Here is an 18,192-nt window from a genome sequence, read left to right as displayed (position 1 = left end):
AGGAACGAGAAATATAAACCCATTTACACCTGAAATATACAGTGAACCAGACAGCACTTAATCATGTAGTATTATCATACACAGTTTGCATGTTCTTCACAGATGCAAAAGGAAAGAAACTTCGTGACAGGTACGTACAGGAGAGAGACAATAGGGCGTGATGTAGCAAAGAGGTCAAAGAAAGAATAACAAATGATGCAAACATAGAGCAGGTGGCGAAGGCAGATGTACAAGTCCATGCATGGAATGATATGGAGGGGAGAGCTGAGGTGTTCAAGCCTTGGCAGGTTCAGGTGCAGGCTCGTCCGGTTTCGCCGGTTCGGGCTCCGGAGGTGCCGGCGCCTCTTCGGCGGGAGCAGGGGGAGCTGGGGTCTCCTCCACCTTCTCGGCCTCTTCCTTCTTGATCTCCTCGGCAGCCTCCGGTGTGATCTCCTTGCTGGCGCTCTCGACGGCGGCGGTGGCGGCAGGTTCCGGCTCGGAGGGAGCAGGCGGCTCTTCGGCGGGGAGTAAGGTGCACACCTTCTCGAAGATGAAGATCACGGGGCCGGAGACGAGGGCTGGGCCATACTTGGTCGCAGCCTCGCTTACTGGCTTGGAACCAGGGAACTCTGTGTATATCACGAGGAGAGTTCATCTTATGTTCTCGAACAACTAAAAACTATATATCTATCTCGTATAATTACCGATCTTCACTAGTTCCTCGATGAACTTAACCACGACAGTCGATCCCTTCTTCAATCCTGACTCCGTAGGATTCTTCACCAAAGTCTGTGATGAGATAGAATGCTAATTTTAGCAGAAAGAGCAAGAATATTTAGCTGCTGTGACTATGTTGTTTGAGTTGAAGAGGCGAATTAAGACGGACCTTGATCGTAACGGCAGAAGCTTCATAGATCTCTACAACTTTGGGCTGGAGGTCAACCTTCTTCTCCTCCAGCTCCTTGGTGATGTCCTCCTGTACCAAACCCAGACAGTAGTAATAAGAAAGAAGAAGTAGAAGAAGAAGAAGAAGAAGAAGAAGAAGAAGAGAAGAAACAATATGATCCCACCTTGGAATCGTCGAAGGACTTGCATGCCTCGGCTGCAGCAGCCTTCTTGCCGTTCCTGTCGAAGACCGTCTTAATCTTCGGAAGGACCTTGGACTTCCAGTAGTTCACCATCTCTGATCTCCGTCTATTCCCCCTCCGACAACTTAGAATAAAAAGAAAAACAATAAGAAATTACATGATTTCAGATGCATCACAGATCGATAGCAACAAAAGATCAGTCGAGGAGGAGGAGGAGGAGAAGACATACTCGAATCACCAACGCCGTGTAGGATGGACAGGAGGAGCACAGGGGAGGTCACCAGGCTTCCCCAGGAAAAATATAGGAGGACCAGCCACCAAAACACCCCGACACGTGATGAGAATTACATAAAAGCCCAAGTGGCACGGGACGTATATGTTCATCATCTTCTCGCATCGGACGGTGGAGAACGCCGCGAGGGTGTTGGAGCAAATCACGGGGAAGGGGAGGGGTAGAGAGGGGAGGCGCGAGGGGACGACAGCTGGCGGGGTAGTGCGGTTGGGTGGCAATCACCTATTTGTGGGTCCCGAGGCGGGTATGTGTGTCGTCGTAGTCACAGCTCATTCCATCACACAGGACGATTCCCGGTCGAGGGAAGAAAGGGGAAACGGGAGGGACATGGCGGCGCCACCTCTACCTCCTTGCCACGTGGCTTCGCTGGCTTGGGGCCACCTCCCCCCTTCCATTACTTTGATCGCACGTAAACAAAAATCTAACGCGTTCACGGAACGCTAAGTCGTGTCATAAGTTCGTTTAATGGATCCGTCAATTTGCAGTCCCGATCCGACCCGAAACTAGGCTCCGTTATGTCGAAATGATCGAACCTTATTGGATTCAGTGTAATAAAACCCATGTTGGAACGATTCGCCAATCCCCATTCATTCATGCATCCCACCTCTCTCTCTGTTTGACCACCACCTCCTTCTTCTTCTTCTTCTTCTTCTTCTTCTTCTTCTTCTTCTTCTTCTTCTTACTTTCTATATAGATCTAATTAAGTGATCTGACAACTTGGATGCCCGTCAAGAACTCGAAGCAATCAACGATTTAGTTCGAATGCTCGTATGCTATGGTTATTTTATGAGTGAGATAGATGATTAAAATAGGGAATCATTTCGCGGTAGGGAGTCTCAATTCTGCTGCTGACATTGAACTCATCAGCTTAACTCTGTTTTGAGAATCCCAAATCTGAAGAGCTTATATTATGAGACTTAATCAATGTTAAGACTGGTCATCATTGCTAAACCGAGTGAGGAATCAGAATGGTAACCTGGGTTTAAAATTACTGAGAAAAAAATTAAATATGAAATCCTAGATTAATAATAAAATACTAAGCAAGAGATAAGATTTTCATGAAAAATAATCTTTTACTATGTATAAAATAATAAAATTATAATATCACTCTTACTTGATTAACTAAGGGATATTAATATCATATAAAAATTAAAATATTTAAATAAATTTTAAAAAACAAAAAATATTAAGTAAAAGAAAATAATGTATTATTATCATGTGATAAGACTATGATTCAGGTCTATATATTATTATCAATTTCAATCTAGATATTTTGACTAATGATTTAAGTCAAATAAAATTAATAGGTCAATTAGCTTGAGTTATTTAACTTATTAAGCATGAGTTATGATATTTGGTATCAGAATCAATCATATTAATAAAACTTTAGTCATAATTAATTTACGCCTCTTATGTATTATATTAGGATGTATTTATCATGATAGGTTGATTAATCTCACATCGAAAATAACGAAGACTAAGATTGTCTTTCTCGATTAAATTTGTATCAAAAGTAGATAAAACTAACATAAAATTATCGATTTTAACTTAAATATATTTTGATCAGTGATTTAAATTAAATAAAATTAATGGATAAGTTAACCTATCAAATCCCGAATCCAGAAAACGTGATTAGGACCAAAAACAATGGGCAGAAGACCGAAGAAAAATCCAGTTAGGATGGATTGCAGGAGCTGCTGTGTCACGCCATCGTTATATTCTTTTGATAAACAAACGTACACGCAATGAACATTAAACAGGTAGAAATTAGTTGTCGTTGTATTCCATTGTATACAACAACACACATCTTCTGGAAGCCAAGATAGATAGATAGATAGATCAGCACCCCTTTGGGGTTGGCTTGTGGCGTTGACAGGAGTGGCATCCTCCTCCTCCTCCATTGCCGTGAGCGCCTCCGCTACGCTTCGCCGTGTTGTGGTGGTTGACCTGCAGCCACCATCCATGCTTTTGCTTACTTGCTTAAAAGAAGAACGAATCGCTTCCTCTTCCACATCTTCAACGATGTTTTTGTTGCTTATCGACCAAGCTGACGCAGCCTCGGTTACATATATACGCACCACCGCACTGCAATTGCTCGGTCAATTCTTCTTAGCAAATACAAATCACTCTCCCAGCAATTTTTAGGGACTTTATAGTCGATACATTTATATAAATCTCCCATTACCAATTTCTCTTTCTTTGAGAAACAAAAAAATATATATTTATATAATTTTTGAGCTTTTTAGAATAATAATTCAGTATAAAATCCAGCAATTCAGTGGAACCCACACGATGGAGCCCAGTCATCGGGCCCTTCAAAGCCACGTCCTTCTCCTTGAGCATCCGTCGAAGTCTCTTGGCCATGTCACACGGCCAACAGTGGTTCCCACCACATCGCATCGGCGTAAGCCAACCACCGACAGAGCTCACGCCCACCTTATATGTGGACCCCATAAGGGGAAGTGCTTTGGCACATCTCATTCTCGAGTACTACTGATAACCATACGGAGTTAGAAGTAGAAATCTACCTAACAAGAGAGAGAGAGAGAGAGAGAGAGAGAGAGAGAGAGAGATGTTTTCTGATAATATATCCACAAATGTGGATTCTAGCCATTCAAATGGCATCAGATTAAGTAAATGATGTTTTGTCACCTCAGCAGTTAAATCCCCAGAATATCCATCCAATTAGATCTAATATGTCCCAAATATTTCCAATATTGCCTGCTTTTCCAAGAAAAGAAGAGAAAAAACAAATCTTGTTTGGGTTTTAGACAGAGACAGACCGAGAAAAGAACCACAGTATGCAATTGTGAACATATGTTTGACTTACATTGAGGCCTCTATTTGACGGCTGAACATTCGAGTGCTCTGTTACAATTGTTAGAACAAACAGTCATCAAAACATCATATCCAGAACCATATTGTGCAAGGATAAACATACATTCAAAGTATGTTTAGGCCTTATTTAAAGCTCAACTTTGAAATGCTTTTGTTAGCGCAAACTGTTGTTCTTCAGATGATTTCCGAGTCATCAAATGATTTCTGTATACACAAGCTGCACAATTGTTGTTCCTCTCAAGCCAGAATACTACATATCTTCTTCATCAATTGTGGTCATCACAACAAAACTGGGAAATGCTGTTGTTATATCCCTGTGTCAACCATGTGCATTTAAGTCTGTAAAATAGAAAGGAGACTTTCCAAGAAACAATGTGCATAGCATAAGATGGTAGCATAATTAGAAATAAAAAATACAAATGGTCACTGACTTGGTAAAGCATCTAAAAGGATACCCAACATGAATAAAGACACCTAATATTCATCGTAAGGTAAGTGATATGATACACACTTTGATCTGTCTATTAATTCTCTATCGTGCTATCAGATTATCAACCGTGATCTCATATTATGTCTGAAATATAAAACCAAAATGGTCGAAAAGACGTTAAAGGGTTAAACGCCGAAAGCCCTGGTATGAAAAATCATTCATCCAGATAAAAATGGAAAATTGAGGAAGAGTTACTTGTAAAAGGATTGAAAGAAAACAAATTCTCTGAATGGTATGAGAACTTCACAGAATCAACAAAAAAATGTATGAATCATGAAATGATTTTGAACCCCTTATTTGAACTTGCAACTTCATGGTATTCCTGATCTCAATGTATGAATGTCAGCTCTTGACAGTGGAAAGAAACTGCCATAAATACAAAGAAACTGTCACCTCTTGACACGCGACAGCAGTTGGAAGATTAGGTTCTCCAGAATCCTTAATATACATAAATGGAGTCAGGCCTGGAGAATCAAGGTCACATTTGTTGAAAAACAAATCCTCATTCAGTTGAAAGTTGATTTTGACTTGGACAGGCTTCTCATCGTTGGACAGGATTCAGTAGGCACAAATTCTGAGAGAAGATGAAGCCGATGCTTCCATCTCCAACAAACTACTTAGGTGACAGTCCATCCTTACTGATTACAACGCACAAACTCAACGGGTTGAACTTTCTTCGTTGGTCTCAATTCGTAAAGTTGTATATTTGAGGAAGAGGAAAGATCAGCTATTTGACCGGATCAACGTCGACACCTAGAAAGGATGATCCCAAGTTCGAAGAGTGGGATTCTAAAAATTCTCTAATCAGATCATGGTTGATAAACTCTATGGAACCAGAAATTAGCTAAACGTATATGTTTTTGCTAACAACAAAGGAGTTGTGGGATGTTGTGGTTGAGACATATTCAAATATGGGTAATTCAGCCAAAGTATTTGAGATTACAAACAAGATCAGAGAGCTTACATAAGGTAATACTAGTCTTACGAAATACTTTAATACCTTAAAGACACTCTGCAAGAGTTTGATATTTTTCATGATTTTGAGTGGTCACGTCTACTAACAGTACTTGATACACAAAAATGCTTGAGAGGGATTGAGTTTTTCAATTTTTGATAGGTATAAACAAAGAACTAGATGAAGTCTATGGATGGATATTGGGGAAGGATTAATTAGCATCTCTCTAAGCTATATTCTTCAAAGTTAGAAGGGAGGAAAGTAGAAGACAAGTCATGAGGGGATCTTCTACTCCATCTATGGCTGCAAAAAATTTTGCACTTATCATGACAACTGAAATTAATTCTGCTGATAATGCTGTGCAACATAATCAAAGGAAGAGCGATGAGAAAGACAAAGTTAGGTGTATTTTGGCAATAAACCAAGACACACAAGAGAAACTTGCTGGTACATACATGGAAAACCAGCAAACTGGAAGAGCAATCGAGCTCTAGAAAAGGCTAATAGCCAAGGATTTCAAGTAGACCATCAAGCTGCCACCGCATCTAAAGGAGTAGAAATGCCTTTGTTCACTAAGGAATAAATTGAACAACTGTTTAAGTTTCTGAACCAGTCCCAAAACCCTAATCCGTCCTCCTTTATCATCTTGTTTTTGTGCCAAGAAAGGTAATTGTTTAACAGCTTTGTTTGCTTCTTTTGGTCATAAGGCTCCTTGGATCATAGATTCAAGCACGACAGACCATATGACCAGCCTTTCACATTTGTTTTCCTCCTACACACCTTGTCTTGGAAACTCTGAAATAAAAGTTATTGATGAATCACTTTCTTCTATAGTAGGAAAAGTCACAATTATAATTTCAGATTCCTTTGTATGAATTCTGTGCTTCATATTCCCAACTTATCTTGTAACTTGTTGTATATTAGCAAACTGACAAAGGATTTATATTGTGTTGCTAAATTCTTTCCTTCTCACTATGAATTTCAGGACTTGTATACGGGAAGGACAATTGGCAGTGCTAAGGAGAGTGAAGAACTTTATTATCTTGAAGGGGACACTACTTAGAAGGACAAGCTCAATTGATAATAAATAGTAACACTCTCTCTAATAATAGTGAAATAATGTTGTGGCACTATAGACTAGGCCACCCAAGCTTTCCTTATTTGCAAAATTTTTTACCTTCATTGTTTAAATAATAGTTTAAACAATAATACTCATCCAGAATAACATTCTGATTATTCTATGTTTAGGATAATAAATAATAGTTGAAATCGAATCTTCTTTATTTCGAGATGGTCAGATGAAGAACAATGATTTGGATCTTCTATCATGCTTTAAATTACAATAATCTGCACTATATACTTAAATACTGCAGATGCATAGTTAACAGGTTTCTCAAGTAGATGGTCTGGAGGAACTAGGTCATTTTTAAATATTTAAATAATAAGGCTTGATCCCTGCTTGTTGACCTCAAACAAAAATGCTCACGGGAAATAACAACATAGGACTCCTTAAAGGAGTCAGATTGGGAAGCCATTTTAAGCAAGTAGATCAATATAAGATAGAAAATGAAGATGATGCTTACATCAAATAAGGAATCGTCATGTTCTTAAGCAAAGATGGATTTTGAGCAACAAATTCCTTCCATTCTTCTGGATCTATTTTTTCATCACCATTTCTGTCAACCTGAAGTAATGTCTACAAGAGAAAGATATAGCATGCTCAAAACTGCATATAGTTAGTTAGAAATAAAAGAAAAATAAGAAGAAATTACTTTTGCACCTTGTCAACAATTGCCTCGATAACATCATCTGAAAGGCATACGTTCGTTTCACTCAGAATAGCCAGCACCATCTCCTTTAACTGTCAAGACAACAAAGAGCAAGAGGCTTGTCAATGTGAATGGATCTGATACAGCTTCCTGAGATCATGCAATCACACATTGAGAAAGAACTTTCAGTAAAAGGAAAATCTAGGAGAAGATTATTTACAGGCTTCAGTTTTATGAAAAGTTAGAATTTAAATAGGCTTTTTTTTTTGTGCACAAGAATCTAAATAGACTTCAAAGGGTGTGATACAATGCTTAACGGCAAAATGAAAAATCTATTTGTATAGTAATCTCCACTCTTATAATTAATCAAATGCTCAGCCTTTTTCTTGAAGTAGGCACCAATAATTTGGAGATTGTAAGATAGAGCAAAATAGAAAATCATGTCCCAACTTCATTCCTTATATCCATAACCCCCATTCTTTCCTTGACCTTTGTCACTGTAGGTAAATTTTATTTCATCTTCCATGAACATTAGATGAACTAAAAGAAACACTGTAAGCAATTTCAAAGGCAAGACTTATAAATGATATTTGGATATTAGGTGCCATCAACAAAATTGATGACACTAGAAGCTCAAAAATGCTCATATGGTTAATTTAGTGAATAGTAAACAAAACCAAGATAAATAAAAATAAGCAATAGCATGCAATATAATTTTGTTACTGGTATCAGATGAAAGTGATCTGATTTATGGTATTAAATGAAAGTGGTTTGATAAATGGCCATTTCCATTTATTGCTTTTCATCTAGAGATTTTTTGAGCCTCCTAGAGAAGAAATTTTCCAAAGAAACAATGGACGGAATGTAATGTCTGTTGCATGTTTTGTTTTAAAAAATAGCTGCATCTTTAATAACATCAACTCTCAGATATCTAATTTCTTGGAGAAAGCTATTTCAAAATCAAAGCATGGCCAGTCATGGACATCAGGAAGATGACCTCTATATTTCTTTTATGAAGCATGATTGAGTCTAAAGCAAAGGCACCGAGTTTGTGTTTTTCATTGTTTTTCTTCCTATGGTTGAGTTCAGTTGCAGGCATGTTCATTCTTCTTTGGGTAGCTGTAGTTTGGGATAGTCTCCTGTGGAGGGTGCTTTGCAGTTGACATGTTTTGTTTTACAACTAGAGTTGAACTCCATGTAGATTCTTCTTTTCTTAAGAATGGGATAATATAGCCAACTTTTCCATCTAAAAGGGAAGTGTCAAGATGATGTTACCTCGTCACGCTCAATATATCCAGTATTCTTGAGATCATACAACCTAAATGCAACTGCACAGAAATAAGTAAAACATTATTATATACCTTTAAAAAAAAGTAGAAAATAAAAGAAACTACAAATGGAGAGGTACAATTATACAGATGGTGGGATACTAATTCTAAAGAGTTAAGATATAAAAGTAATTTGCTGCCTTGTCTAATTAAAAACCAAGGAGTGAAATAACACCAAAATCCTAGAAATAATCATATTCTTCATATTAAGGAATTAAATAACGAATTTAATGACAAATATTTTAGTAAAAAGATCTTACAAGAAACTTTTTCTGCCACCTCTGTGTTTGGATGGAAGATACTAAGGCATCGAACAAATTCTCCAAACTCAATTACTCCATTCCGTTTTATGTCAAACAAGTCAAATATCTGAAAAATGTCATCACAAAATTGTTACTTATAACAGAAATAAGCAAAGGCAGTATCTTACAGCCCACAAGACAGTAACTCTGTACTAATATACCTTAGAAAAACATACACTTCTCTTAGATGGATGCTCCTAACTTGATTGATGGCCAGTTTCATGTATAAATAGCACTGTACACTTAGTTATCAACACGGGTAGTGTTTGAATATAAAAGTAAAAAAACATATAAATAGTTGTAAATATATGCTTGGTAACCTTGATTTGTTTAGTTCAAAAAATACTTTCAAGATTTTCCAAAACTTTATAAGTAGAAATATTCTACTTCTACATTTATAAAAACAAAAAGCATCCCAGTATTACCACATAACCAAATTAAGAAAGTAGTTGGAAGGTAATGATTTCAGGTCCAAACCCATGTTGATGAACAGGAAGGAAAATTGCCATAGGAAGTGATAAAACCCTGTGTATTATTCATGCATAATATATACAGAGAAAAACTTGCTTTCACTTTGGCATCCAATTCAGCATGGTACATCGTTTTCTTCTGGTATTTTAAGTTTTTGAAGTATTTCATACATTTTGGAACCACATGATCTATATCAGTGTTCACCATAAAGAAAAATATACAGTTATTACCCAAGAAATTAGTGAATTTTAAAATAAACTGACCCTGTCAGCAAAAAAATTATGTTCGTTGCTGTTCTTGAGGAGGGCAAGTCGGAACTCTTCCTGATAAGAAGGAATTAAATTAAACATGATTTCCATGAACAACTATAAACCTAATAGTTAAAAAATCAGCGGACCGTTGAAACTAAAAGCTAAGGTCATACCTTATGAATAAGCCCATCTTTGGTAATTGAATAGCTTATCCTTTTAAATAGCTCGTACAAAGCTTCTACTTCACTCACAGTAACTGAGACGGAAGAGTATCAAATATTATCTTATAAGTTGATAGTGACATCCAAAAATATTGTGTTCTTAAAACCAGCTCTACTTGTCCATAAACATTGGCCCTCAACAGATCCTCCTGTGTTAGTGGGAGCCTTGTGCATTGGATCATTCTTTTCTGTCTAAACAAGTTGTATTATCACTGATATTAAGTTCATTACCTTTTTATGAAAGATTGGCACTCGATAAGGAAAAAAATATACAGGTATCCGAATAAAAACAGAAAGTATGTGATATACTCCAACACTCCTAGGTTGGATACTGAGGAGTTACAGAAATCATTTCAAATCCCAAAGAGGAAGAACCAGAATTCTTATTCCATGTTAAGCACCTGGGTGTGTTCTGTCCTGATCCATGAATAGCAGGAATAATGTGGGTTGATAACTTAGCAATGGTACCCATTTCTGCATCTTATTCCTTTGTTTGTTGTTTTTCCTTTTATTTAAGAGAATTGATTATTTTTCCAATTCCTCTTCTTTTACCTTTTCCCTTCCCCTTGTCTTGCCATTCTTTGTTTCACTTTTTTTTTTTTCTCTTATTGCTTCTCTGTTTCTTATCTTTCACGACTACTGTTGAAGCCCCCATTTTGGTATCATGGTGTACAATGCAGGCCACCAGCTGGTATGAAGTAAGAAGCAATCGTTTTCTGAGTACTCCATGTTGATGACATAACCCACATGGTTTTATGCTTAGATTGTGACAATAATGGTATCATAGCGGACCTAATAGTGCCACTATGTAAATGAGTGGATCAAGTAGGAAAAGACTGCATGTGGGTGGGTCCAATATTACATCAAATGGTGGGACTTCCATTGTGATGTCATTCTCCATTCCACCAATATTTAGAGGATTAATTCTGGATAGGGTGTGCATCTTAATGAGGACATTAGTACTTTGATAATATGTGAGTTATTACCCACCATGGATAAGCAATTTCAGACTGCTCAGCGTTTCAGGGTAGATTACTTGATTTCAAGCTTGGACTATTTTCGAAGTGGTACTTTCCTAGATGCATCACATGATGTTGTTTAAAAATATTCATGGATATAAGTAACCCACTTCATAATGGAAACAAATTACAAAGCGGAATAGAAGCTCACAGGTTGTTTCTGATGCAAGAACAGTAGGGTCTTCATATCCAGGTACATGTTTTTGTTTTGAGGAGATACAACCCATAATAAAGAAGGTCCTAGTGATTTTAGTGCTATGCTTTGCTGCAGTCTTTCAACCTGCAAAGCGGTAGAGAAAAAGAAAGAGTTCATTTTTTACGTTAAATCGGTTGAGATGAAAGAAGAGAAATCTACAGCATAACACAAGCATAAGAGCAAACCTAAGAAATTTTATTTGGATGCCTAATCTGCAAAAAATAGCAGCAGATGAATATAATCTTTGTGAATTAAAGCTTCTTTTACAAAATGATTAATCTAAAAACTATTTTGAGCTCTCCTCAAGAAAGATAAAAAAAATTCTTCTAAACTTGCTAAATATTTCTCTGAGAAAAAGAGAACAGAATATGATCCTAATGATGGGATGAACAAGTACCAAAAACGACTGCCCACAAGGGTTGCCAAGAAGAATATCAAGATAATCTGCCAATCGAAGAAACAACAGTAAACCATACTGATAAATAACAGATTTGAAAGCAGAGTTAGCGTTGGCAAAGGACATTCCAGAGCAAGTGCCATGAAATAAGCAAATGAAACAACAACGGAAACTAACGCCGCAACAATAGTCAAAAAAGGACAGAGAAAAGGAAGAACAATAGGTGTTCTTGCGTAATGATCCATAAGAAATGTTCGTTTTTTCTTTTCCAGGTCCAAAAAAAAAAAAAAATCATCCGACAGTTGCAGAGCTTGATTTGAGTTCCAAGATGCAATCTTCTACCGATTAACAGCATGAAACAACACATTGGGTTTGGACAGAAACCTTACTCGCTTGATTTCAAGAGGACACAGTGGCAACTCTGCGGAAGAAGCAAGATCCAGCCAAGGGTTTCTTCTGAAGCTCCAAATCTGGTACCAATTAAACCTTATTTAACGGGAGAAATAAAATGCTGTGAAGCAAAGGGAGATCATCTCTCTCTCTCTCTCTCTCTCTCTCTCTCTCAAAACATCCATCGTCATCACTTGGTATCAGTATCATTTAAAAGCTTAGTTGCAACTAAAGAAACAGAAAGTCCAAAGCACGTCATTGTCGCGTTTGGATACCCTCTTTCATTTCTTTTGTCTCCTTATGGGTGTTCCTAAGGATCAGGATTGAACTCAGCATAAGCAGCTCCAGCATACACACACTCAATCTAATGTGCCATAAAATATGATTGGATCAGTTTAAATTCTACACAAAAATAAATAAATAAATAAATATATATATATATATATATCATAGTCATGTATTAGTTCATATAGGAAGCGAGTAAATGAGTAATCATTTTGTAATCTTTTGGAGATATTTTAGTGCTTACCAAAAATTTAGAAAAAGAGAATATATACATATATATATATATATATATAGGCGGAATAAATCACACCTGAAAGTTCACATGAGAGATCTATTAGCGTGTGGGACCCACGCAATTGGGTCTAACATAAAATAAAATAAAAAAAGAAAAAGAAAATATTTTTGTTGTTGGTTTCAGTCGGCAAAGAAGTCGACAAAGCAAAGCTTGGTCATCAACAAACACAACAGATGGCTTGCATAAAGCTGATGATGTTCTAATCCAACCGAGAGGCAGAATTGAAGGCATAGAACATTCCAATTCGCTGCAGTCCCTTTCAGTTTGTCCATCCATCTTGGTTTCCGACTTTTCCATTCAATCTGCAGACGTGTACAACGTTTTAGAAATGACATAATGCATCAGATGTCAACCCTACTTATTAATCTCTTTGTGTCGTATTCATGACGTCCAAAGCTGAAGCGTAGCTTTAAGTGAGGCAGAAATAGATGCTTTTGTTTGCTATAAAGAAAAAGGAAGTGGAACACATGATCCGAGAAGAATTGAAATCAAGGAATAAGAAGAAAACACCCTCCTGCAAACAAAAGAAGACTTAAGTTTGGTTGATTGAACTGGGATCTCTTCTATATAACAAGCCATATATCTCGATTCTTTGGGGTTGGTTGATTGGATAAGATATACTTTGACTAGGAAAAAAAGAAAAGAATACACATGTATGTAGTAGTAGTCTGCATAACTTCTCAAGAACTTGGCATTGGAACTTATAATTTAAAGGCGAAACGAAATGATTCCAAAGACAGCAATATCCTTCCATCGACAAAAACATAGGTACCAATTTACAGATTTCTTCCTTTCCGCTGGCTTCTAATAATTTATGCATAAAAAAGTCGGCATCTTCATCCTTCAAATGCTTGTAGAAAGTGATTCGTAAAAGATGAATCATTCTTTTCTGGACCAGTGGCCACTCTTACCTCCAGTCTTGTGCTCAAGGCGAACATCCGTAATGCAAATGTCCTTAGAAGCAGCTTTGCACATGTCATAAACTGTAAGTCCAGCAATGGTGACGGCAGTCATTGCTTCCATCTCGACTCCTGTCTTCCCTGTTGTCGCAGCTTCCCCTTCAATCTCTACACTGTAATCTTTCTCATTGAGCGTTAGATCAACACGAACATGTGTGAGCCCAATGTTGTGACATAAAGGGATGAGATTGCCGGTCTGCTTAGCTCCATTAATTCCAGAGATTTTTGCCACGGTCAAGACATCTCCTTTTGCTATCTGGTTTGATGCAACCAAGTTATATACTTTTTGGCCTAGAAGAACTCTGCAACTCGCAATTGCAGCTCTTTTGCTCTCTACTTTAGAGGACACATCTACCATCTTGGCGTGTCCACTACCATCAACATGAGTAAGGTTTGTTGGCTTATCTTCTGAACTAGGGGAAGTAAAATGGGACACTTGAGAAGCATTTGAACTTAAGGCACTGGATGAAGGAGGTTCGCCAAAGATTGACTCCAGTTCCTGAAATTACACATACATGTGACAAAGGAAGGTACCATGATTAGGACACGAGGCTCATGAATGTGCATGTTTTCTGACACCAATAAGATTGGTGAGGTTTACAATTCAATTTGTCTGTAATCAGATGATAAAAGAAAAATAAAATACCCAGAAAATAATTGTGATAGTATTTATGGCTAACACCGACCTCAAGCCCATGTCCATATGAAAAGGTGGTGATGATTGTGTTCGGTCATTGCCAGCTAATGAAAAACTGTCAGAGTTCGTTAGCATAAATCATGACCATTGTTATAGTAGTAGTATTTCCGTAGCATCAGTGTCAGTGGTATCCTCACTAGGTTGCTCAAAGATTTTATCAGTTTCATGCTACTTTGTTTATAAATATGGCAATAGTTGTCAATTTAGCTAATTCTTGGTTACAACATCATGTTACTATGGACGGACATGTAAACTTGGAGGACACCAAGCATGTGTTATGTTACATTGCACATCTAATTTTTCCCAAGGAGTATATAGAAAATTTCGAAAATTACAAAGGCAACAATAATATTTGCAACTTTAAGAGACTGACATGTGATTTTTTTACATATTTGAAGGTACATATGAAATTACACCTAATTGGTAATAAACAATGAAGCACTGTCAGACATGGAAAGTCACCAAAGTTGGAGTAATAAGCATAAGAGGATTTTGTATATATCTTCAAAATCAGAGTACCAGCCAAATGTTCAACTTGATCAAGAATGTCAATTCAGCTTCTTTGAAAAGTAAAATCAACAATATTAAGCTTCCTTTACGTGGTTTAACTAATTGCCAACGGAAAATGTTTTAAAAAATGGACCATGCCCATTCTTGAATTCCTCTTTAACATTTTTCACTCCATGTAGGCACCATGTTCCATAAATAATAAGTGTTACTGAGACAATGGGAAGTCTCTCAACACATTTCCCAACAGTAAATGAATGGGGTTTGGCTGGCGCTGCAACATGGGCAGGTCAGATCAACTTAGATGTGTGTTTAATCTCAATGAGATGGACCCACACCCAACTGATCTGATCTGCAACCTGTATCCTCACCTTAGTCCAACCTGATTATGATTAACATAAATCAGGCTTCAGATCTAGTTTGGGTAGCGAGGTTAAATTCAGTTACCTCATGCCTGACTAGGTGAGGCTATGGTGAATGCAATAGTGAATTGTTTCAAAAGCTGGTCCATTTGGATCTATTGATCCCAATTCAGTCCAAATTAGAATTAACTAGATTTTTTATACAGACATTAAAAGCTATAGAAAATAACCAAAAATAGCAAAGCATTGCTTGAATTTAGTTTCTAATGGTAAATATTTATAATGGACAATGGATACGATGGCAACCTACTGACTTAGATAAAGTGCTACTGTTTTGAGATTAGGGTTGTTTGTCTCTTTGTAGAGAGATTGATGGATTAGATGGCCATAGTAGATGATTTTGGTTAAAGAGGCATACAGTGAGTAATTATTGACTTTTAGAGTCAGCAGAGTTGCAGGGAACTTGAGAGAGCTATGGGAAAAGAGACGGAAGGAGATGAAAAGGGTAGCTGTGTTATGAAACAAAAAAGCGAGATACAGAATTATCACAAAAATATGTATACATGATAAATTAAGTTTGGATTGGTGGTCCTCAGGTGGTCCAGTATGTATTAGGCAAGATATTTAATGCCAAAATCCAACATCTGCCTAATGAAACATTGCCCAAGCCTAACATAGAGCCAGGTTGAGCTCAAGTTGGTTTAAAATCCAACATCTGCCTAACGAAACATTTCCATCAACTTATCGTGTCCTTGATGAAAATACATGACTAAGAATATTCGGTACATTAGTGCAAATTCACGATTTAAAATCTCAGCTTGACATCAATTTCAACTTCTTGTCGGACCTAAACAACACTAGTATAAAAGCCAAAATACTGACCTATACCACTCAATATCACTTAAGATATAATATCGACCTCTACCTAGCCATATGATCTGGTACCAGTCCTCGGTCAGACAAGTGAAATACTGGTCAATATGTACTGGTCCAATTAGTATTTGAGGCTGTGAAAATCCACAAGTGAAATAAATAAAAATCAGAAACCTGTATTGGATGAAATCCATTGATGATTAATATATTTTGACTGATAAACAAAAGAGCCAGATATACAAAACTTTAATAGACAACTGACAAACACTGTAGAGTTAGTGACATTTACCTTGTTTAGCTCTGCAATTGCAAGATCATGGCTATTGCTACCGATGAAGCATCTTCCCAGAGACTGGTGAGCCTTTAAATGTCTAAGAAACATATCTGGAAAAGAGAAACTTTACTAAGTAATAATTGATCAGATATCACAGGGAAAAAGAAAAACAGAAGAACTGAAAAATGGTTCACAATGATCATTGTATAACATAAAAGACTGTATAGTGTTATGCCATACCGCACATCAGAGTCATTTCAGGAAAATGCAATGCCTTAGTTTATGATAAGATATCATGTATTTGAGAAATTCAAAGTGTCTGCTGAAGTGCCGATCGATGGTGGATTTGGAAATCTCGGAATGATGTTTACTTTCAGCGGGGCAGTGTGTAAGGTTGGCTTGGTTTTTCATCACATTAGTGCTGATCTATCTGTGTTAACTTTGGTGCCCCATTTTGAAGGGGCAAGGGGGATAGCTGTATTGCTATGAGGTGGGATGGGCCATCTATTTTGCCTCCTCATCCCCCTTCCTCCTCCCATTCTTTCCTTCACATTGTCCCTCTTCGACTCTTCCTTCTCATCTCTCCTTCCTCCTTACCAGCTGTGAATCGTTTCTTATAGATTAGAAGCTATAGAGTAGCATATTCTCTAGGTATTTTCTTATAGATTGACACGGGAGTGTCATTCTTCGGTAAAAGTACTTGAATATTACTCTAATGGTTCCCTGGCCCGTAATTCCTATTAGGCTCAGCGGCGCAATGCATGGCAAGTGGTGAAATACGTGGTTTGATGGGTTTAAGGAAGCACGGGGATAGAAAAATCAGCGGTAGGGTCAATAGCATCGATTCGAGGCCAATACCAGCATGGGAGCAGCTGAATCAAAAGACAATCCTCGAACGATGGCACACAGTTTGCGTCAACTAAGGGCCCGTTTTTCACCAGTATCAGCATGGTGAAATACGCGGTTTTATGGGTTTAATGAATCAAGGGAACGGCAACGTTTTCGCACAGGAACAAAAACAAACATCTGGCGTGCGACACCAAGATGCATGAACCATGATTACCTAGGCCGAGGAGTGAAGATGAAGAGAAGTGCTGCCACAAGGAATGAGGAAGCCACCCCGAGATCTGTCGCGCCCACCGGAAGTAGTCTATGGATGGACGAGAGGAACCGATTCGATTCGAGCAGTAGTAGGCTACCGATAATAACTTGCTCCGAAGCCCAAAACACCCTTTTAAAGAGTATTATAGTTCCTAACTCAAAAGGGTCGGCAGTATTATAGCATCGGAATCTGATTGCCTAATTTATTGAAGAAAATTCCTACAATTTTCGCTGGGGAAAAGGCCACAGAATTATTTTTGGGCTTTTCTGGATCACCTCGTTATCAGGTTTTTTTTTTTATTATTTATTTAATGGTCAAATTATCCTCATGCATATAATAATAACAATAATAATAATAACTTACTATTTCTTAAATGGAATTATGTTGTTTTAGTTAGCACTATTATAAGTTCATTCAAAAACATACATTATCACAAGACATCAATTAGTTTAAATCTTCTTTGATTCTAATTATTAGCTTTACTAAAGTAAGATAGTACCTGATTATAGCATTTTGGATGGAATCTATTAGTTCGATAACCAGAATTATCAAGTCCCTACAAACCTCGATTGTCAAGTTTGTTATGCTTTCTTCAAATTTCATCAAATGATTTACTTGGGATAGTGACAAAACTCTCCAAGATTAGTGATTTTAGGATTTATATTTCTAGATATAAAGTTAGCATATAGATAGATTTCCATAAAACTTTAAAAGTTGTTGATATGTCATTGAAATTAGTATACATCAATCGACACAATATCCCTGTGAGCATGATAGAAAAATTATAAATATACATTTCGACAAAAAAAAGGGTCTAGCAAATCGTTCATATGCAAAACAGCAACAAGAACT

General features: G+C 37.2%; 3 protein-coding genes across 7 annotated transcripts; all 3 read right to left on the bottom strand.

Annotated features, from left to right (window-relative positions):
• Nucleotides 1–37: 37 nt before the first annotated feature.
• Nucleotides 38–1,404, bottom strand: LOC103977034 (plasma membrane-associated cation-binding protein 1). The gene is made up of 5 exons (XM_009392429.3): nt 1,297–1,404; nt 1,050–1,191; nt 866–955; nt 684–768; nt 38–608 (listed from the first exon to the last, which is right to left on the bottom strand). Exons 2-5 carry the CDS (start codon nt 1,158–1,160, stop codon nt 274–276), a joined length of 621 nt encoding a protein of 206 aa, XP_009390704.2. The 5' UTR covers nt 1,161–1,191; nt 1,297–1,404; the 3' UTR covers nt 38–273.
• Nucleotides 1,405–4,041: 2,637 nt separating this feature from the next.
• Nucleotides 4,042–12,183, bottom strand: LOC103977036 (calcineurin B-like protein 7). Of its 3 annotated transcripts, none has more exons than XM_018822885.2 (9): nt 11,986–12,183; nt 11,155–11,283; nt 9,937–10,019; nt 9,776–9,835; nt 9,000–9,108; nt 8,687–8,739; nt 7,423–7,503; nt 7,226–7,326; nt 4,042–4,511 (listed from the first exon to the last, which is right to left on the bottom strand). In XM_018822885.2, exons 2-9 carry the CDS (start codon nt 11,228–11,230, stop codon nt 4,448–4,450), a joined length of 627 nt encoding a protein of 208 aa, XP_018678430.2. In that variant the 5' UTR covers nt 11,231–11,283; nt 11,986–12,183; the 3' UTR covers nt 4,042–4,447. The 3 variants fall into 3 exon arrangements, with proteins under 3 accessions (XP_018678430.2, XP_064998500.1, XP_009390706.2); XM_065142428.1 differs by having other exon boundaries at nt 4,044–4,511; nt 7,226–7,338; nt 11,981–12,179; XM_009392431.3 differs by having other exon boundaries at nt 4,045–4,511; nt 7,226–7,338; nt 11,986–12,178.
• Nucleotides 12,184–12,673: 490 nt separating this feature from the next.
• Nucleotides 12,674–17,589, bottom strand: LOC103977035 (cyclic pyranopterin monophosphate synthase, mitochondrial). 3 transcript variants are annotated; one of them, XM_065143023.1, is made up of 4 exons: nt 17,302–17,587; nt 16,254–16,348; nt 13,478–14,024; nt 12,674–12,868 (listed from the first exon to the last, which is right to left on the bottom strand). In XM_065143023.1, the coding sequence occupies exons 2-4, from the start codon at nt 16,344–16,346 to the stop codon at nt 12,864–12,866; spliced, it is 645 nt and encodes a 214-aa protein (XP_064999095.1). In that variant the 5' UTR covers nt 16,347–16,348; nt 17,302–17,587; the 3' UTR covers nt 12,674–12,863. The 3 variants fall into 3 exon arrangements, with proteins under 3 accessions (XP_064999095.1, XP_018679253.2, XP_009390705.2); XM_018823708.2 differs by lacking the exon at nt 12,674–12,868 and having other exon boundaries at nt 13,236–14,024; nt 16,254–16,362; nt 17,302–17,589; XM_009392430.3 differs by lacking the exon at nt 12,674–12,868 and having other exon boundaries at nt 13,236–14,024; nt 17,302–17,585.
• Between the last annotated feature and the right edge of the window lie 603 nt (nt 17,590–18,192).

Source organism: Musa acuminata, chromosome BXJ3-3 (genome assembly GCF_036884655.1).
Source record: "Musa acuminata AAA Group cultivar baxijiao chromosome BXJ3-3, Cavendish_Baxijiao_AAA, whole genome shotgun sequence".
NCBI classification, from domain to species: domain Eukaryota; kingdom Viridiplantae; phylum Streptophyta; class Magnoliopsida; order Zingiberales; family Musaceae; genus Musa; species Musa acuminata.
The sequence above is the reverse complement of the archived record's forward strand: the minus strand, read 5'-3'. Positions and strand labels throughout refer to the sequence as shown.